The 22,147-nt window shown below is 29.6% G+C and overlaps 2 protein-coding genes across 4 annotated transcripts; one reads left to right on the top strand and one right to left on the bottom strand.

Annotated features, from left to right (window-relative positions):
* Positions 1–93: 93 nt before the first annotated feature.
* On the top strand, positions 94–10,087 carry LOC114401455 (alpha-1,4 glucan phosphorylase L-2 isozyme, chloroplastic/amyloplastic-like). Of its 3 annotated transcripts, XM_028363970.1 has the most exons (16): positions 95–449; positions 1,203–1,432; positions 1,524–1,625; positions 2,058–2,234; positions 2,407–2,682; positions 2,905–3,176; positions 3,721–3,838; positions 3,974–4,417; positions 4,537–4,689; positions 5,184–5,312; positions 6,228–6,464; positions 6,857–6,933; positions 7,090–7,276; positions 7,882–8,082; positions 8,626–8,760; positions 9,646–10,087. In XM_028363970.1, the coding sequence occupies exons 1-15, from the start codon at positions 233–235 to the stop codon at positions 8,740–8,742; spliced, it is 2,937 nt and encodes a 978-aa protein (XP_028219771.1). In that variant the 5' UTR covers positions 95–232; the 3' UTR covers positions 8,743–8,760; positions 9,646–10,087. The 3 variants fall into 3 exon arrangements, with proteins under 3 accessions (XP_028219772.1, XP_028219771.1, XP_028219770.1); XM_028363971.1 differs by lacking the exon at positions 9,646–10,087 and having other exon boundaries at positions 94–449; positions 1,227–1,432; positions 8,626–9,023; XM_028363969.1 differs by lacking the exon at positions 9,646–10,087 and having other exon boundaries at positions 8,626–9,023.
* Positions 10,088–17,987: 7,900 nt separating this feature from the next.
* LOC114402903 (ras guanine nucleotide exchange factor Q-like) lies at positions 17,988–20,356 on the bottom strand. The gene has a single exon (XM_028365590.1). The coding sequence runs from the start codon at positions 19,895–19,897 to the stop codon at positions 18,302–18,304; it is 1,596 nt and encodes a 531-aa protein (XP_028221391.1). The 5' UTR covers positions 19,898–20,356; the 3' UTR covers positions 17,988–18,301.
* Between the last annotated feature and the right edge of the window lie 1,791 nt (positions 20,357–22,147).

Below are 22,147 nucleotides of genomic sequence, written 5' to 3'. Positions count from 1 at the left end.
AAAGGAATGGGGATAGTGACACCCCAATATTTTGGCTCGTGCTCAAAATGAGATATTAAATGAAGATAAGAAGACAAACACAAAGACACATACACACTTCCTCTTTCACTCATTTTTCTTTTCTTCTCCCTTCACAAGTCAAAGCAACATTACATAAATATTATTTCTGTTCTGTGTGTTACTATTTCGGTATTTCCTCTGAGACACACTGATTGAATAAAAACTTGCAGCAATGGCTGCTCTACCCTTCTCAACAACCTGCAGGCATTCCAACTCACCTTTACATCACAATTCAAAAACAAGCTTCATAGGTTTCAGCCAAAGAAACAATATTTGGCAGTTGTTTGTCATCACAAAGTCAAATTCCAGACGGGCAATAAGAAAGCTCTGCGTGAAGAATGTCACCAGCGATAAGAAGCAGGAACTGGAAGAACCACTCAATGAACAAGGTCTCTTGCCTGCATTTTCTATTACTTTGTCACTCTATTTCTTTCAGTCACTTCTTTTTGTTCTAATATATAATTCAAAAAATTCATGTTTATAATTCATTTTCAGTTAGCCTTGTAAGAGTGTCATTTTTGGGAAAAAATTTCTGGGTCTATTTGATTGTTAGTGCATCGTTGTTTTTAGGCCATGGCCATGTTCAAGCATATATTGAGTTAAACTGTCAATGGACATAATAGCTGATCCAAATAGTGGCTTAGTGTGACTTTTCTACCCAATTTGATGTTTGGTGGATGAAATGCACTACCAAAGTACTGAGAACATAAAAGACATATATCACCATATTTTTTAAGTTTAAATTCTATAGACATTATATTATAGTTTTGTTGAAGATGATGCATCATAAGATATATAGGACTGGTCCTGGATAATTAATGTGCTGCTGATACTCTATTCTCCTAGTCATTTCATGCTAACCAAGTTTCTTTGAGTCTTAATGGAATTAGTGGTAAAATCTCATGTTAGATGAACATGTTCGGTGTTTTTTTATTTGGTTAATCACACTAGCAACTCCTTTAATCAATATCACAGCCAATATAGCAGTGTCCACTTGGACCATGCTCCAGATTTTGTCCCATCTTTATGTTTTTATTGAACTAATAATATGAGATTTATTAGCCATACAGTCTCAACATTGTTTTTATTTTTCCAGTAAATAAGGACCTAATTAATAATTCTTTCTTTAATAACACTTGCAGACACTTTCAATGAATTTGTACCAGATTCTGCATCTATTGCTTCAAGCATCAAATTCCATGCCGAGTTCACCAGCCCTTTTTCTCCAGAGAAGTTTGAGCTCAATAAGGCTTTCTTTGCAACGGCAGAGAGTGTTCGTGATTCCCTCATCATAAATTGGAATGCAACAAATGACTACTATGAAAGGATGAACGTTAAGCAAGCTTATTATATGTCTATGGAGTATCTACAGGTTCATATTGAGTTTTCTTTATTGCGACAGAGATCATTTTTATTCCAAATGATTACTAATATTAATTACTATTTTTTTCCTAATTGTGAAGGGTAGGGCATTGCTAAATGCAATTGGGAATTTACAGCTCTCAGGTCCTTATGCTGAGGCTCTTAGAAAGCTGGGTCACAATTTAGAGGATGTGGCTAATAAGGTTTCTTCATATTACAATTTTCTTCTCTTGTTAGAAACTATGAAGTGATATAATTTTTGTTTATCAGTTAGGACTAATGCTTCTGTGTCCATTTCACAAAATTGTTATCTGTATCTTGAGGATTTCAGCTCTTATTACTCACTGTATCTTTAATAACTACTAATAACCCTTGCTTTCTCAAGTCAATAAAAATAGTTTCATATTTGATTCCCAAGATCATTAAAAGATTTTCTTTTTAAGAACATTGTTAAGAAATAATCAATCAAGTTTGGAAGTAAAAAGCATTTATCTTTTGTGGAAACAAACTCCTAAAGGACTAAGAAAAACTGCAGAAGAACCACATAACCCTTCAGGAATGACAGTTTTATGGACATACTGTCGATAATTTAATGAAGCCTATTTAAATGCTAATTCATGTGCTATCCTCCACAGGAGCCGGATGCTGCCCTTGGGAATGGGGGATTAGGTCGGCTTGCTTCTTGCTTTCTGGACTCCTTGGCAACCTTGAATTACCCTGCATGGGGATATGGACTTAGATACAAGTATGGTTTATTCAAACAACACATAACAAAGGATGGACAAGTGGAAGTTGCTGAAAACTGGCTTGAGGTATTATTTATATTCATTGATTCAAAGTTAATGGCATGACGTCGCTTTTCATATTAGGGTAGGCATGCATTGTTCTATAATTGTTCTATTACTATTTTGGGAGATTTGGAAGGCTATCTTAGTAAGTTAAGAGTTCTTATGTTGATTCTCTGACTGAAGTGTCTCTATGCAGATGGGAAATCCCTGGGAAATTCTGAAAAATGATGTCTCTTATCCAGTTAAATTCTATGGAGAAGTTATTTCAGGGCCAAATGGAAGTAAACAGTGGGTTGGTGGAGAAAATATATTGGCTGTTGCTTATGATGTTCCAATACCTGGATACAAAACTAGAACCACTATAAACCTGCGGTTATGGTCCACTAAAGTTTCACCAGAAGAATTTGATTTGCAAGCTTATAATTCTGGAGATCATGCCAAAGCATATGCTGTTATGAAAAATGCAGAGAAGGTCTGTGGAACTTATTTTTTTCCCTTTAACCTTTAGAATACTTTAACTATTGGTATGAACAAGAGCTTATTTTCTTCTTGTTACAAATTGTACTTGCACCTCCATTTCATCTCCTAATAATCAGTTAAGTTTATTTGCATTAACAGTAACACTAAATTCAGAAGACTGTCTGCATAAATCACAAATGATGCTCATTTTTTTAGAATGTTATATTGCAATCAGATCTGCTACGTTCTGTACCCTGGTGATGAATCAATAGATGGAAAGACTCTGCGACTGAAGCAACAATACACACTATGCTCTGCTTCTCTCCAGGACATCTTTGCACGCTTTGAAAGGAGATTGGGAAAGAGAGTAAATTGGGACACTCTCCCAGATAAAGTGGTGGTGCAAATGAATGATACTCACCCAACTCTCTGCATTCCTGAGATAATTAGGATATTGGTGGATGTCAAGGGTTTAAGTTGGGAGAAAGCCTGGAATATTACTAAGAGGTGCTTCCTTTTTGCAAAATCTGTGTATTCACGTTATATTTAAAAGATATAAAACCACTGTCGAGATTTCAGCTAATAGCTTAGGCTTTTAGTATAGTTGTTCATAAAATGCTACTAGAGCCTCATAGTTCAATTCTTTCCAATAATTAAGTTGAATTTCGGCACAAGGCAAAATCACTTAGTCCATGCTTTAAGCCCAAAGGGCTCTTCCTAAGGGGTAGTGCTGCTTTTAGGAGAAGTGGTGTTTAAAAATATTATTTACTTGTAAGGGTTAGTGAGCTTGTCTTGTTCTAAAGTTTCCAGTTTTCTTTTTAGTTCCTGGATACAAGTTTGTTAACAAGACTGCTTCTGCTACATTGCCCAATTCCCAATGTGCCAACTTACACAAATAAACTAGGTTCCTATTTTCAAAATTCGCAGCCTCTCAATAATAACATTTCTAACACATTGAGTGATTTTTTGATTCACTTTCCAATGTAAGTTGTAACCACTAGTTTGATTTTTAAACATTGTTTGATCCATCTTTTATTGAATCTTCTATTAGAACGGTTGCTTACACAAATCACACAATTCTACCGGAGGCACTAGAGAAATGGAGTTTGACTCTTCTTCAGGATTTGCTTCCTCGACACATGGAAATAATACGAAAGATAGATGAGGAGGTAATGTTAAACATATGTGGCTTTGATTTTCAGATAGTCATGTTCTTGACTTCTTGGTTCATACACCCATTCACATGTCATTATTTATGAAATCTTATCTTATTTAATGTTATGCATGTTTGCTTTGTTATCCAGTTGATAAATGAAATCATTTCTGAGTATGGGATAGATGATCTGGACTTATTCCAACAAAGGCTTAAAAAAATGAGAATACTAGAAAATATCGAGTTGCCTAACTCAGTGATGGAGCTGCTTAGCATTACAGAAGAGACTCCAGCTGTTGATCCTGTGAAGGAAATTGATGTTGATGATACTGATGTAAAGGCAACTGAAAAAGAAGATGGTGATGATGATGATGACTATGAAGTAGTAGAAGAGGAACAAGAAGAAGATAATGAAGAACCATCTGTCGAAGAGGATACTAGCAATAAAATAGAACTGAAATTCAAAGTTGATCCAAAGCTACCAATGATGGTTCGCATGGCTAATCTATGTGTTGTTGGTGGGTTTTCTGTAAATGGGGTAGCTGAGATTCATAGCAAGATTGTAAAGGAGGAAGTTTTTGATGAATTTTACAAGGTAGTAATACCAGCAGATTCTTTTTCTGCTTTCAAGGACAATTACTTTCTTGGAATCTCTGCATTTACATCCAAAAAAATAAAATGCTCATCAAATTTCTTTATCATAACTTTTGACAGTTGTGGCCTGAGAAATTCCAGAATAAAACAAATGGGGTGACTCCTAGAAGATGGATCCGTTTCTGCAATCCTGATCTTAGTAAAATCATAACCAAGTGGATTGGAACAGAAGACTGGGTGACAGATCTTGAGAAATTGGCTATACTTCGCAAGGTAAATGAATTTAAAATAATATTTGAATTAGATAAGTTGTAGGTGACATGATTTAACTTCCACAGTTGGATAATGAATATATGTGCATGACTTATCATATATATATATATATAACTTTATTGTGTCAGCAAGCAAAATAGGTGATTTATTAGTCAGTGCACAAATTTTTTACGCAAAATCTCTATGGTATTTTTGTTCTTATTCAAATTATGAGACTTTAGATATTGGGAGGAAGATATAAAAGAGAGTGAAACACTAACTGATAATAAGAGAATGAAACAATGTGTTGATAAGTTCATACTTCATGGAACCTAGAACACTAACCCTTATTTATACTAATCATAATCCTGAGGGGAGGAAATGTGGTGACTAATCCTAAGAGATAATGAGGAAATAGGGAAAGTAATCTAAGAGGATAACGTAAGATGTGGAAAGATATTTTTCTATATTCTAACAGTTCTATATTTTTTTTATTAATGATTTTTATTCAACAGTTTGCAGATAATGAGGATCTACAGCTAGAGTGGATAGAAGCAAAAAGAAGAAACAAGATTAGGGTTGCATCATTTCTCAAAGAGAAAACCGGTTATGTTGTCAATCCAAATGCAATGTTTGATGTACAGGTTGGTTTTCTGTCACCAACCACTTCATTTCTTTCTTCCACTGTTTTAGTTAACATTTCTATAGAAGGACTGGAGTGCATTTTTTCATCTTGATCAAGGAATGAATGGTTCTTAGTTCTTCCTTGATACTTCAGTAAATCTATAAAAGGAACTTCAGGAATGGAGTTTTGATATTAACTAACTCAACTGAAAGTAGTTACATCTCTAGTATTTATACTAGAGCTAAACAGCTGTTACAATTAACAGTAGTAACTGTCAACTAACCTAAGGTTAGTTTAGTTAACTGACACAACTAACATAACTAACAGTAGTTAAACAGAAAAGGGAGTAATTCTACTCTTCTACTCTAATAATCTAAAACAACTCAAGCATGCCTAATTCATTAAGGTGTTTGCCTTTGATAGTTGTATAGATTTAGTATTCCTTGCAACGGTTGGGCAGTAGGATCACAGACTCAGTCATCTTCATCTCTGTTGTCATAGAAACTCATTTAATTTGATAGGGTCTCATTATTTGCCGCATAAGAGAAGGGACTCAACCCTGTAATATTAGCTAAAATGTCCTGTGCCGGAAAATAACATCAACCTTTGGTGAGAGATTATTACATAGTTTAACAGTGTTGCAATTAGTGATCTAAATTTTGCTTTAAAGTTAGTCTAAGAGCATGGATTCAGTTTTCTGTGATTCAATTTTTTATTGGCTAAATGTAATGATTTTGGTGTATGTCAATTTTTTATCATTAACAAAATAAAATAAATCACATACACATCAAAATCCAATCTGTCAGCTCAATAGAAAAAACCTCTTAGCATAAAATCCTACTTAGGAAAATGGGATAACAATTAAGATTCCAATAGCATGTTTTTTCCGCACTCAATTAATGGTTAGAGAAAGATCTGATGTATTCATTTTCAGGTGAAACGCATTCATGAATACAAACGACAGTTATTGAATATCTTGGGAATTGTTTATCGCTACAAAAAGATGAAAGAATTGAGTGCTGAGGAAAGGAAAGATATGTTTGTTCCTCGAGTTTGTATTTTTGGGGGAAAAGCATTTGCAACATATGTTCAAGCCAAGCGGATAGTAAAATTCATCACAGATGTGGGAGCTACAATCAACAGTGATCCAGAGATTGGCGATCTTTTGAAGGTATATTTTCAACTTGGAGGATAGACATTTAAACATATTATTTAGACAAAAGTAATTATGGACAAAAGTAATTAACAACATGTTATTTAAATGTCCCAAGGATTTGGTTCAAGTCTAAATAATATTACAAGAATCATTAAGTTAAATAATTAAATTTCCCATACAAATATGGACAAAAGTAATTAACAACATGCTGATACTTCAGACTGATAATATGTATACAGCAATCCCACCTCTACAAAACCACAAGTATAGGATGCTGGCCAATAATTTTCTGGTTGTTGGTTACTCCAAGTCTACAAGGAAAAGCTAAAATAATTAAGGCAAAGGGTGTTAAGCTAGCCTCTTCTTTCTAAGAAGTATGACTAATCTTAGTTGGTCTTAATCTGTAGGTTGTATTTGTTCCTGATTACAATGTCAGTGTTGCTGAAATGCTAATTCCTGGCAGTGAGTTGTCCCAGCACATCAGGTACTTTCCTTAATTAGCAAACATTTTATTTAAAAATATTTTAAGGTTTACAATCAAATTGGTTGGTTTTGTATTCTTGTAATTCATTTTTATATGGCTGATATTGTAATCGATGTTATCAGTGTTTGTTTCTGACATTTCTCTTTGTGTGTTTAGCACGGCTGGGATGGAAGCCAGTGGAACAAGCAACATGAAATTTGCAATGAATGGATGCATAGTTATTGGAACTCTTGATGGAGCTAATGTTGAAATAAGAGAAGAGGTTGGAGAAGATAACTTCTTTCTTTTTGGTGCGCGAGCTCAAGAAATTGTCGGGCTACGGAAAGAAAGAGTTGAGGGAAAGGTAAATTTGAAAAGAAACAAGACTACATGATTCATCATTCAATTCTTTCCTTAATTTTCCTTTCATGTTTTTCTTTCATAAGCATTGGCTCTAAAAAAGCTTGAACAAGTTCATGAGGAGGCTCATGTTCTTCTAATTCATGATGCATTTCAAAATAGCGTATTGGTATGGTTTTAAACAACAAAATATATACTCCCTTTTTCTCTATTTATAAGACATAGTTTTGCAATTTTGTTGTCCCTTTTTATAATATTTCATTTAAAGTGTATTGTGCATTAATTATTTCTTTACTAAAATGTTCCGAATTGTCTCTTTCTCTCTCCTATCGAGATTGGAGAAGATGAATATGCTCCCAATAATATTAAAGACAAATTTGGAAAAATATTATACTAACAGACAAATTTAATGCCTAAATTTAACCAATTTCTTAAAAAGCATAAATTAGTTAATGTTTTATAAATAAGGACGGAGGGAGTATAATCTAATGATTGAAAATTTAATAAAATTCGGCTTCTATAGATCCTTAAGGACATTATTATTTTGGTCCAAACCAGTGGAATTATCATAATCTCAATGTTGTATGGTCTATTCCAAAATCTGTGCAGTTTGTACCAGATCCACGGTTTGAAGAAGTAAAGGCATATGTAAGAAGTGGTGTTTTTGGCCCTTACAATTACGAAGAATTGATGGGGTCCTTGGAAGGGAATGAAGGCTATGGTCGTGCTGATTATTTCCTTGTTGGCAAGGACTTCCCTAGCTACCTGGAGTGCCAAGAAGAAGTTGACAAGGCTTATCATGATCAAAAAGTAAATGTTATCTCTCTACTCAGGAACAAAACATACATTTTCATATGAACTTTCCTTTCAAATTTAATGCTTGAGTGGAGCACCTTTCACGGAGAAAACAACACCAGCAAATGTCCAAGTCTATTAGCCTGAATTTCTAATCCACATGATAAATGAAATAATACTCATTTGATGAGAAATGCTAGCAATAACACACTCTAAAACACTTTATTGTTGACCAAAATTTATTCAAAGTCATAAACATTTGTGATTCTCACATTTTATTTAATGAGTCTTTTTTTTAATTTAGTAGTTTTGAATAAACTTTAACCAACAATAGAATCTTTGTTAGAAATAATGTTAAAGAATATATATGTAACACCCCCTCTTCATTTGCCACATTTCTAAATTACGATTTATTCTGCTAACGAAAACTAATATTCTTTTAGTTGCATTACAAAAACTAACATTCTAACAATTAACATTTGCCGATAAAAAAATATATATATCAACCATGTCATGTGGCTCATGTATTGATTTAAAATTTGAATGATGTGGATGCAGAGATGGACAAAAATGTCAATCTTGAACACAGCTGGTTCATTCAAATTCAGCAGTGACCGGACCATTCATGAATATGCTAGAGATATATGGAGAATTGAACCCGTTGAATTGGCTTGAAAAGTTACTCACAAGCTGGTGAGTTTTTGGCATATTCAGCTTTTCAAGTCCCTCAAAATAAAACTTCGCGAGGGCTTGCAACTTTGAGAACTAGTTGAATTAATTCTCTTTTAAATCACCTAGCCTGTTGAATATAAAGTATACAAGTGAACCTCCTTAGTTATTCTGGGAGTGTTAATTTATTTTCATTCATTTTGTTGTACGTGTAAGGAAAGTTCAAGTAAAATTAAACCTCCGATTAATCAAATAAAATTGAAACTCTTATCCCACTTCACCCAAAACCAGTTTGTGCAATTTTACATGCAGACTTCTGTATACACGAATTATATTTCAGTTTTCTCTTAACTTGTCATGAATATTGCGGCACACCATATGCATTTCTGTTTAACTAACAATTCTTCTGTTATTTTTTAAATGAAAATAATTAATATTTATTAGATAAGTATGAAAACACAATTGACGGTAGCAGCAATTCCTTATTTTTTTTATATACTAAAATTAGTGTACATGTTTTTAATTAAGAACGGTCAATCACTCAATACTTAATATTTGAAGATTAATCACTGCATAATCTTTTATGTAATTAAATAACCACTTGTGTAATAAGATTAAACACTCACCGTGGGCAGCACTTAGTACAAACAAATTTTGTCATTTCATAAGCCATGAATGCCTAAGTGATTTTTTTTATCAGGAGAAATAAAAAATAAATATTAAGAGATTTACAATCATCTATGTACATTATTCAGTCAAGTGAACTAAACTTTCTTGGTATCTAAGTTAAGTTTATTTATTTATTTTGTTTCTCAAATTATTATTCCAATCCATTAGTGGGGATATTAATTTCTCAAAAATACTATGAGTTGCTCTCTCTCACCCGAAGACACATTGAATCGTGTGCAGAATTTGATGCATATTACATTCAAGAGTCTAAGCATAAAAGGATTTACTCCTCGAGATCACCATCTTCTGTATCCCAATATGTTAGAGACTATGCTGCCTAGCTTACATTAGAGAAAAGAAAGTTGTGTATGTTGAAGACATTAATTGTTGAAGGACTTGAGAATAAGTAGCTTTGGAAAACAAAGTAGTTGAAGTTGCTCCCGTGTGATCATTCAACTACCATATGTTAATGCATGCATTGCATCCTTTGTTGCTAGCTTGTGTTCTATGTAGAATAAGTAGAGTGGTACTTTATAGAATTAGAATGGAATTTCTATGTTGTGTCACAGTTGTAATAAAGAAAAGGAAAATGTAATGTATTAGGGAAACTTTATGATTTCTATGATGAATGTTAAAAGTGTGCCAAATAAATTGAAAGGCTTATTGTGTTTTAATTCTGAAATATATATGATTTCATTTAGAAAGTTGTTGAAATTGTTTTAGTAAATTTTAATGTTGCTTAAGTACTTGTTTTAGTGAATTTATTTGTAACTTAAACAGTAACCTGAGCAAATTTGTACCTGCAAGTGACACGAATTCGTCAAATTGAAATGCTTATGATGTTTGGAGAAATTGCAAACATGTGTACATTGTGCGAGAAAGAATGGATTGATGGCTTGATACTATTATTTTCTTTTAACTGTTTTATTTAATACTTAAATTATACACATAAGTTTAGATTAATTTATATTTGAGAAAACAAGTTAGTTGAAAGTTATAAATTTCAAGTTGAAAAATTAATTTAAAGTATAAGCGTTCGATAAAATTAATGGTTAAAAAATATAAAATAATAAAAATAAATATATTTATATTCTACTATTTTATGTTACATTTTTTCATGTTAAGTATTATATAATTAATCTTATGTTCTTTCTTAAAATATTTTTAATTAAGTTTAAAATAATGTAAGAAAATACACTTAAGTGGATATTATACTTTTATTATTTTATTATGTGAATTAGTGTAATAGTTAATGTAAATCAACTAATATAAGATTATTAAAAAAATAACAGATAATATATAGTGTTGAAATAATAAATTAAAATTATAAATGGTATAATGATTAAAATAAATAATGTAACATAAAAAAATATAAAATATAATAACAAAAAAAATAAATGTATCGTTTTAAGGAAAAATAAAAAAAATAGAAGTTAATATTTAAAAAAATGCTACTTCAAATAGTATTTTAAAAAATATTAAAAATTACTGAAAATTTATTAAAAAAATATTTACCAAATAATCAAATAAGTTTTTCATTAAAAAAATTATAAACTAGTTTAAATATATTGTTCAACATAGTCTTAGTTTTATAAAAATTGATTTTAATTGAAAATGTGTTTCAGCAGAAATAATTTATGTTTAAATATTTATATCAAAAACCAATTAATGTGTAAAATCAGAACTGTTTGCCTGATATTCCGAATCTAGTGGATTCAAAGAAAAAGTAGCCAATCAAGACTTGAAACAAAATTAGGTGAGTATGTTTAGTTTGACATTTAAACCATTCAAAAGCTTGTTGCCATTCAAAATTTGTCCCACGCAATTTTAAACAGAACAATTTATTGCTTAATCTTAGAAGTGCCAATTTATTGCTTTTGAACAAAAATAAAATGAAAAAATGGTTAGGCACTAATAATATATATAAAGAATCATCCGATTATAATTCATCTGATAAAATAATTATTTTAAAATAATTTAAACAATAATTTATGATTAAATGATAATATAAAATTGTCCATATATAAACATTAAATTCAAATAAAATTATGTTTGATATTCTAAAAATATCGTATAATATTTAAATAAGTAAAGTACAATATTTTTTTAATTTAATTTGATGTACTGCCCATATAAAAACATTTCTCACTAGTACTAATGAAATTGTCTATGCGACCAACTATATAAGATGAATAATATAACAATAAATCTCTGGATGGCAGTATAACTTTTTTTATACAGCTATTACATCTGTTCTGGAATATTTTATTTTATGGTATAATAAAGATTCAATGACTTGTTCTTATTCTTATTAGAGCCTAAGAGTAAAGACCAAAAAAAAGGGTTTTATCAAAAAATAAAATAAAGACAAAAAAGGGTATAAAAATTCTAAAATTAGTCTTTGGAAGGTAAACATTATTCTATTTCCAACCTCTTCACTCTAACTCATACTAATTTGAGTGAGAGAATTCTTACAATAATATCTCCTCGGACGTGGAATACAGAAGATCGACCACTGTAAAAAGCCCAGCTCATTCCCTGAGAATCACAAGGTAGTAAGTACATAATTGCTTATCTCCTTTAGAACTAACCGAACAACATCAAAATTATATTATACATTGTTCAAAATGAACTTAAATTTTAAAATCAATTATTTCAACATAAACATTATGTAATTTAACTTAAAGATAAATTATACTTTTTTAAAGAAAAATAGAGTATACATTTAGAAATACTTTTCATCAGCATTATCCTAACAAATATTGATAATGTTAAAATCAATTTTTCATAAAAAAAAAATAGGTTATACATTGATACTATAAAATAATTTTATATTATTATCCCATCATGATTAATTATATAATAAGATAGTTAATTTTATAATAAATATTTTAAAAATTATACCAATAATGATTTATAATTTAAAGACAATCTAAGATTATTTTACTCAGGAACCATTAAATTCTTTTCATGTAAATATTTCTAAACATAAACCAATTCTACGTTTTTAAAAAAGAAGTGAAAAAGGCAATTTACTCCAACATAATTTCCACTAATTTAAAACAATTACGAAAAATTAAGTTGATTCTAAATTAGTTAACACATGGTTAAGGATTGGGACAACTTTGATTGAATATTGAGACCATGTAGATACCATTTCTCTCCCTATACCCAAACAATTAAAAAAGAAAATCCAATGTCCCACATATTGTCTTGCTGAAAGCACCCAGAGAGAGCATAGTCACCATCACCAAAGCACTCAGAGAGGGACCAGGTGTGGGCATAACTCTGAATACCGAATGCTTAAAATCTATCTGACCAGATTGGCCCAGATGAATTTATATTATTTTTCACTTTCTATCTAAACCCTTTTCCACCTTTATATATATATATATATATATATATATATATATATATATATATATATATATATATATATATATATTGATGAATAGAATAGCATGGATTTATGATATTCAACTGAATTAAATCTATTTGATTTATTTCAAAATTATATAAATAAATAAATGTTCTAGTCAGCTAGCACCTGCTTCTTTATTAGTTAACTTTCATTAAAATATAAGATTAAATTAGTGGTAAAAAAATATACAAAATCCAATTCTTTTCAATAACAAAAACTAACATTGTTCTTAAAAAAAACAAAAAAGTTAACTTTCGTTACACCTTTTTCCCAGATATCTCCATGATGATTCTTTTACCCCAATTCCCACACTGTCGAAGGTGCATCATACATGCACGACCATCCAGTTACCAGCATTTTTCACAGCACAAACGACACTAAATTAATCCATATACAAGTAACATAGCTGACAGTGAAAAGGAGAGAAAATAGTAAAATTGGAAAAATTCACATTCACCAGTAGTTGTACCTTACCTGCATCATTAAAAGCAAGTACATCCATGTGTGCCTCTTGCTTCCATGAGACAATAACACTGACACTCAGATAATGCTTCTTTTCCACAAATGAAGTGTAAATCAACACACCCATTTAACGCTTTTTTAGTTTAATTTATATATATTGCGCATTTTTAAACAAAATTCTAATAAAAAATATGTAATTATTGTCACAACGTATTAATCAATAAAATGACAGTGATACAATAATTGAATATTATCCGATTGCTTTGTAAAATTGTTAACTATGGCTTACAATATACAGAATCAGTTGTTATGATCCCAAAGCCAAACTTGACTTCTGAATTTGTCATGATCACTAGTCAAAATTAAAGAAAATACAAATTGTGATTCCATTTTAAACTGGCCGGCCACAGCAATCTCAACAATCTTTTTGTCTCAGCAAAAACGAAGACAGAAAAGTTGCCTGCTTAGCAGTTACTTTATGTGTAAAAGAGACAACATCTGTTCCCTGATCACTAAGCATGATGACACTAAACCTCTCAGTCCATTACCAACTTATTGAAATAAGCAGTGACTCTTCAGTTTTAATTCTCCGAGGCACTCTTTTTCTCTGGTTTTGTTTTCCTTTTATTCTTTCATTTCAAAAAATTACACATTATAAGGGATAAAATAAAAATAACTGTTTGATTCTTAATCAGGGTTGTCCCTGCCATAACATAGCTCAGACCATTGCTTTAAGCTACTAAAATTAAAAGTATTTAGCATTAGTATTTATATAATAACTTTTAGGTTAAATAGCACTTTTGTCTTTCAATGTGTAATTCGTAGATGTAAATTTAGTCACTCAAAGTGTAAAAAGTGTGATAAATATGTCCTGTCATTAACTTCCTTCCGTTATCGTTAATAAAATAACCTACATGTCATAGAGGGACAAATTTATCGCTGAAATGATTGTCAACCTAGATTGTCAGCATACAGGCATATTTGTCATAATATTTTTTTGACTTTTCGTCTTCCCACTCCGCTGACAAATGCATCCTGAAAGATGAAAATACAAAATTTAATCCTTGAAAGTATAAAAAATGCGACAAATATACCCAGACGTGAATAATATATTGTGACTAATTATTATTATTATTATTATTATTATTATTATTATTATTATTATTATGGGTTTATAATTTACTACTCCTATTTGTTTAATATTTATGCAATATATTTTTAAATTTTTTTTAATATATATATATATATATATATATATATTTTTATTATTTTGATTTTCTTGTCAAACCTTAATCTTTGTTGTGAAAAAAAAAACTTTATCTTATATCTCATATTTAGATTGAAAATAATATGTCAAGAATTTTGAGTAGAAAAAATACAACCGGTCACAGAACCAAATTTATTTATTTATTTTAAAAAAGAGAATTTAATCAAATTTTTTAAATAAAAAAAAATAAATCTCACAAAATTTAAACTAGATAAAGCTAAAGTGAAATTATAACTCTTTTTTCTTAATCAATAATATATATATATATATATATATATATATATATATATATATATATATATATATATATATATATAAATGCACACCTCAAATATAAAAGGTTTTCATTTTTTTTAAAATGGTAACTCAATTTTTTTACATCATAATTACCATTTAAAAAAATGAAAGCCTTTTATTTATTGAAATTTTTTGTTTTTTCAATTAATTATTAATTTTTATTACGTACCCTATCATAGTATGTCAAATGGAATGTAAGGTCACTACAGTCCCTAAATCAAGAAGAGATACAACTATATGTCGTATAGGCAAAGAATAAACATCTGTATTAATATTTTTTTTTGTTTTAAAGTTAACATCTATATTAGTTTGAGTATTATTGTATTTTTAAATTAAATTTATTTGGATTCTTTATTTGTTAGTAATTGTTTTCATTTCATTTATACTATGTATAATAAATGTTGTCTCGAATGGAAACACATAAGATTTATCCAAGGAATTCTTTCATATTTGAGGTATATATATATATTTGATTAAGAAAAAAACTTATAATTTTACTTTAGTTTTATCTAGTTTAAATTTTTTGAGATTTGTTTTTTATTAAAAAAAAATAGTTGATTAAAATCTCTTTTTAAAATAAATAAATAAATAAATTTGGTCCCTTGACCGGTTGTGTTTTTTCTACTCAAAATTCTTGACATATTAGTTTCAATCTAAATATGAGGTATAAGATAAAAAAATTTTAGAAGCAAAGATTAAGATTTGAGAAAGAAATCAAAATAATAAAAATATATATATTAAAAGAAAATTTAAAAAATATTATATAAATATTAAACGAATAAGAACAGTAAATTATAAACACATAATAATAATAATAATAATAATAATAATAATAATTAGTCACAATCTATTATTAACATCCGAATATATTTGTTGCACTTTTTATACTTTCAGGGACTAAATTTTATATTTTTATCTTTCAGGTACACATTTGTCAACGGAGTGGGAAGATGAAAAGTCAAAAAAATATTATGACAAATATGCCCCTATGCTGGCAATCCATGTTGACAATCATTTCCGCGACAAATTTGTCACTCCATATCACGTAGGCTATTTTACTAACGGTAACATAAGGACGTTAACGGCAGGACATATTTGTTGCACTTTTTATACTTTGAGGGATTAAGTTTTATATTTTCATATTTTAGGGACGCATTTGTCAGCGAATTATACATTGAGGGACAAAAGTGGTTATTTACCCTAACTTTTATTATTATTTACTTAAAGTTATTTAGTATTAATATTTATGTAATTTTATTATTATTTATTGTAATATGTTATAACTAAGGTATATTTTTTCCTTACAGAATAAGGTTCGAACCTTACTTGAAGAGAAATCATTTTTATTTTTTGTGAAATCCTTAATTTTTATTTTTATTTTTGTTACTTTCATGAGTTTTGAAAAGATCTCATCTTAAAATTCAGTTTAGGCCTAAAAATATGTTAGGTTGACTCTGTTTTTAACTTTGAAGAAATCTTTGTAACTTTACCATGTTCATGAAAAATTTAGAAGAAATAACTTTTGAAAAAGTTGACACAAAAACTAATTTTAACGCATGTACGCAGTTTGATTTATTTTACATTTCTTATAAATGCTTGTTAAAAAATTAATTTAAAATAACTGAATCCTCTCCTAAACTCCATTCATTGTGCCGAAAAGAGAAGAAAAATAAAAGAAAATTTTTAAAATTTGATATAAATCTCACTCTTTTGTATTTTATTTTAATTCAAAATTTTTATTTCATATTTACTTTTTTCATTTATTTTTTATTTATCAAATAATATAATTTTTATCTGTAAAAATTAAATATAATATTAAAAAAATTTAAAATATATATATATATATATATTCTATTCAATCAATTAAATCTTAATTATTGCTCAATTAATCTGTTTGCAGAAGTCATTAGTTATTGCTCCATTAATCTTTTTGCAAGTCCTATTGTTACCTTTTTATTGTAATGATTCCACAGACCTTAGTGCAGTTCTGTCTTGAGCCCACATGAGATGAGAGCAAGAGCTAAGTTACTACTATAATACCAGTGGTCCTCTCGTACACCCCATCGGATAAAAGAATTAAATAGGGAACAACACATATAGTAATTGGCACGAAGCAAAAGGCATACCAATTCTACTGCTATTTTAATTACGTGTTGGACATGTACACATGGAGCTATCATAAAGTTTTGCGACCTTACAACTACTTCAACCCACAATTTTGTCTCCAACAATAAAAGATAAAATGCGGTTTAGATAATTAATGATGATTTTAGTTTAGGTAAATCGAAAACAATTTAATGTTTAAAGGAACCAATATTCTAATTTAATCTTTTTTTAACATATAAAAAGTATAATAATTACATTTTGTTATTAAATTTTATTGTACTATTTTATTATTAAGTTATAATTTTTAAAGAATAATTTGACGACATTAATCGTTACAATTCAAGATTAAATTAAAAATTTTATTCTTACAAAATCTAAATTGACATTGATTTACAAGAAACAATATGATCATTTATCTAACGTGATTTTCTTCATAGTTTTTTTTTTTTCAATTCTAATAGATGAGATTAGATCAAATTCAAAGCATAAATTTCCGGTGAGGGGACTAAGCAGTCTCTCTTAGAAACTACACATATCACGTGAATTGAATTGACCATAGTGCTGAATTTTATGTTAGAGGGATAAATTTGGTCACAAGACATACTTGGTGGGTAGCAAAGTTGGACCAAAATACAAAAAAAATTAAAGCTACGCTATCTTTAACCTTTGATTGCCTTTTCCTCCTTCAAGGATTCTTCTAGTTTAAGAAAGTAAAAGCAACACGCTTCAGGTAATTTAGGTAGCAAAACAACATTAAAAAAAAAATACAAACTAGCATATCCATTTTCCACAATCTTGGTTCCCAGAAGACTCTATTCACACATTGCCAATAGTAACTGAGATCTTAAATCTATGTTCAAAATTAAGTAATATTATTTTGGCTATTGATCATCACTTACAAGATGCATTGGCCATAAATTATTTAAAATAATGTTTTCTACATTTCCACAAGAGGATGAAACCAAAAATTGAAAAACATGGAAAGACAAACATTCTGAATATTATTTAACTGAATCATGCAGTGAAGAGTGAAAATTGTTATTTTGCAGCAGCAAAGGAATGCAATTCTGAGAATATTCTTGGTTATATAGGAATAGTCAAAATTATGTCAACCGAAGATACTACCAAATTGTCATGTGCCATTAAACATGAAAGAAAACAGCTATCTCCTACCAAATAAAGCATAGTAATAATAAAGCGTTAAGCACAAAAATCATTTTACCCACATGGCTGTACAATGCAAAAATATTGCTTTTATCATATGGGATAAAGACAAAAACATTCTAAGTAGTACCTCAATGCTTCAAAATGATGCAAAAAAAACCAGGATGCCAACAATTGCCCTATTCATCAACAGGAGCAGGTAGATTGAGATCAATAAGGAAATTAGGAACAACTTGTTTGATCAGAACAGTGTTTTCTTCAGAACCTCCAATGAAATGTGATCTTTTGTGACCCCCTAAGGCTTGGCCTGACTTGAAAATTTTGTAGCAGATTGGACACTCATGATCCTTGCTTTTCTTAGAAGGCTTCAACTTCTTCTTCTTGGCATTTGTGGTGCACTTCTTTCCATTGAGAGCCTTACTCTTACGATGAGACCCTGGAGCAGGAAAAGATTCAGTCTCTGAACTGTTTTCATCACTCTCATCATCTATTGAGTATTCATAAGAACTATTATTGTCCCTTTCACCTTCAAAACACTCATACTTCCACCCTTTTGTTCCATTCTTGCTAGAAACACCAACTAAATCATAGTTGCCCCTCTTTCTTGAATCAAACTTCCTTGTAGTTCCTCCATATGTTCTATCATAATCCAAATCCTCCATCACCAATTTCTTCACTACAGATGCAGTGTACTTGCTTGACTTGTCCCCCAACTTTGACCGCTTGAGTTCATCATTTGAGAAATCTGAGTCTACCATTTTGGTTTTTGGACCATATCTGAAAACTCTAGCACCTGAATAATTATCAGAAGCACCAAACTCAACCGACTTAAACTTGATATTCTTAACCTTAAGCAACTTCTTCTCCACAAGATCATAAGCATGATTATTATTAGAGACAAAGTTGTTGTTGTTGTTGTTATTACCATAGCTGATGACACCAATCAGGGTATCAGGAGAGGATGATTTTGCTTCTAGAATAACCGAATTGTTATCAGAAAATTCAGTAACAGAAGCAAAACGACCACTCTTGAAGTTGAAGCTGCCAGAATCTCTAGACAACAGCATCAAGCACCTTGCCACCTCTTCTTGTTCCTCCTGCTCCACCTCGGACACAGGTGAAGAACCATTATTGACCAAAGGAACAACACCAGAAGAAGAAGGAGAAGAAGAAAAAGAAAAAGGGTTGTTGTGATTGGAAAGTTTAATGGTCTTCTTCACCCTCATTCTCTTGGATCTCCTTGGATGAGTTGAAGTCTCAGTGTCAGAATGACTATCCCTAACCAATTTCTCTTCAAACTTGATGGTTGTTGTTGCTGTTGTTCTCTTCTCTTTCTCTGAGTGACAAGCCATGTGGCCACAGAGAGCCTTCAGTGATGGAAAACCTTTCCCACATTCTTTGCAGAATCTCTTATCCTCTTTATTCTGTTGTTGTTGTTCATTGTTGTTGGCATTGGCAGCACCACCAGAAGAATGCACAAACCTCATTGTTTTCTTGGGGTTCTCTCTGAGGCCATAAATGGGATTGTTATTGCTATCTTCACACCATGATAAATCTCTCTTCTTGTTATTATTATTCCTCATCACAGTACCACCCAACTTGATGAACCTGTTGATGTTGTCCTTGTCATCAGCACCATCAACAACAACATTAACATTGTTGTTGTTGTTTCTTTCTTCAGTCATCATATGGGTCCTGATGTGACCCCCAAGAGACTTCCCACAAGGAAAGCTCTTGCTGCAATACTTGCACACATACTTCTTCCTCTCCTCCATGTATTTTTGATGATGTGATATGTGATGTGAATATGACTCAGAAAAATAGAAAAAGAAGAAAAAACCAGATGTTTAGTATACCCAACAAACTATACTGCAAGGACAAAATATATCAAGCATTCATTCCATGATCATCTTCCCAAAAATGGTGAAATAAGGAAGAGAGAGCTTAGAGAGAGAGAGAAAGAGAAAGGGACAAAATTCAGATCACACCGAAGTTGCTTGCTTTTTTAACCAGGTGGTGGTGATCATCAGAAGAAGAGAATCAAGTTGGTCAGATGTGGCAGTTCCATAAGTACAAGATCCAACCCACAAAAAGGGGAGAAGACCCCTTAATTTCCGTTTTCCTAATAGAATGCTCAAAATTTAGTGGCATGTATATACATGGAGGAGTGACAAATCACAAATGAAACTTAATAAAAGAGAGGAAAAAAAATCAAATTTTGAAGGAATAAGATTGTTTCATGCAACTACTGTGTGTTAAAGAATAATTATTCATAGTAATATATAAAAGCTAGCTATTTAATTAACCAAGCCAAGACTGTTATTTTTTGCTCTTTGAACTTTAGTTTATCTTTGTGTTGGGTGAAGTAGTTGTTGAGGAGAATTCCATGCATTAGAAAGAAAAATATATCATATTAAAAAAATCAGAAAAGGAGTGATAAGCTGCATGTGTAGTTGTTAAGAACCATTAGGAGGTCATTTTGAACTGTAAGATTTCTGGATTGTTTTAAGGATCTCTAGGCTTTAGGCATTGGGGAGTGTCACATATGACATGACATTAAATTATTTTTTTTGAGTTATATGATACTAAAATTTTGGATCATCCAAATCATGTCTTAAATTATCTTACTTCAATTAATATGGTGTGATATAATTGATAGATAATTTTGTCCTTTAAATATATGATCATAGATTTAATCTCTATCTCAGTGTATGAAAAAATATAGATTAAGATATTAATCTCTTAAATAGATCTTAGTGCTTTAGATATTAATCTTTAGCTTTCAACCTAGAAATATCATGATTTACCAAAATTTGCCTTGCTTCTAAGCTCATATCGGTGAAAGATCAAAATCAAATCTACAACTATTATAGAACAGTGGCTAGCACAAGGCTAATTAGGCAACCATCTTAGGTCTCTATTAAGTTATTTAATTTTTATATATTTGTCAAAATATTTTTAAATTATTAGATAATAAATTTTATTATATTATTTGTATTTAATTTGATAATAAAAATTTAGTAAATATTTTTCTCTCTCTACATATAAAAAAGAATAACTATATCAAAATAAAAATATTTTTAAGAATTATTGTTTAATAGGAACAATTTAAAAAAATCTTTAACAAAAATATTTTTGGATTTTTTTTGTTAATTTTTTTCTGTTTCAATTTATTTTTTTCATTGATGTACAATTAAAAAGATAAATTAAAAGAAAAAATTAACAAAAAAATAATAATTAATAATATTTGCACAATCTATCTTTTTCATCTTTGTTTTTAAGTTGAATTCAAATATTCTTTAAAGAAAATATTAATAATTAAAAGTAAGTTTGAATAACAATATAAATAACTATCATAATATTAAAATATAATTATATTTTTAAAATATTTTTATAAGAATTTTGATTATAATATAATATTTTATACAAAATTTTTTGTTATATAAAATAAATATTTATCACGGGGGTGACGCAAACTAATATATTATAAAAATTAAAAGTATTCAATTAAATGTGTGTACACATGCGTGCATGTGCATGTATATTTATGTGTATATAAATTAATTTAAATTATTGTGAGCATCAATTTGATATTAGTAGTGTAGACATTTTTTTCCAAATTAAAGTTAGTAAAAGAATTACTAACAAAAGAAATTAGTGTCCTAATAAAAATATTAAATTATGTTAAAAAAAATTAGTGCATGTAATGTTCATTGAATATTATTATTATTTTTTGTAATGATGTTTGAAATTTTGTAAAGATTACATTTTCAAGATTTAATTTGAGATAAATTATGTTATAAGATAGTGATTAAATGAGTTATTAAAGAATTCAATTTTAAAATTGTTTTATTATTAAATTTTAGTTAACAAATATAATTCAAAAAATTAAAAGAATAAAATAAAAATTAACGAATTGTATATTTGTATTACCGTAAAACTCTAAATAAAAAACTTAACTAAGTACTCAAAACTTATAAACAACCTTATTGTTTAGAGCTTCTTCCTTTATCTCCTACATTGAA

The sequence above is a fragment of the Glycine soja genome, chromosome 20 (assembly GCF_004193775.1).
Source record: "Glycine soja cultivar W05 chromosome 20, ASM419377v2, whole genome shotgun sequence".
NCBI classification, from domain to species: Eukaryota; Viridiplantae; Streptophyta; class Magnoliopsida; order Fabales; family Fabaceae; genus Glycine; species Glycine soja.
The sequence above is the reverse complement of the archived record's forward strand: the minus strand, read 5'-3'. Positions and strand labels throughout refer to the sequence as shown.

Bases quoted from the DNA above. Each gene is read 5' to 3' on its own strand.
- LOC114401455 (XM_028363970.1), top strand. From the start codon at position 233: ATGGCTGCTCTACCCTTCTCAACAACCTGCAGGCATTCCAACTCACCT. The intron at 3,839-3,973 runs GTAATGTTAAAC...TTTGTTATCCAG, and splicing joins TACGAAAGATAGATGAGGAG to TTGATAAATGAAATCATTTC. The intron at 7,277-7,881 runs GTAAATTTGAAA...AAATCTGTGCAG, and splicing joins AAGAAAGAGTTGAGGGAAAG to TTTGTACCAGATCCACGGTT.
- LOC114402903 (XM_028365590.1), bottom strand. From the start codon at position 19,897: ATGGAGGAGAGGAAGAAGTATGTGTGCAAGTATTGCAGCAAGAGCTTT.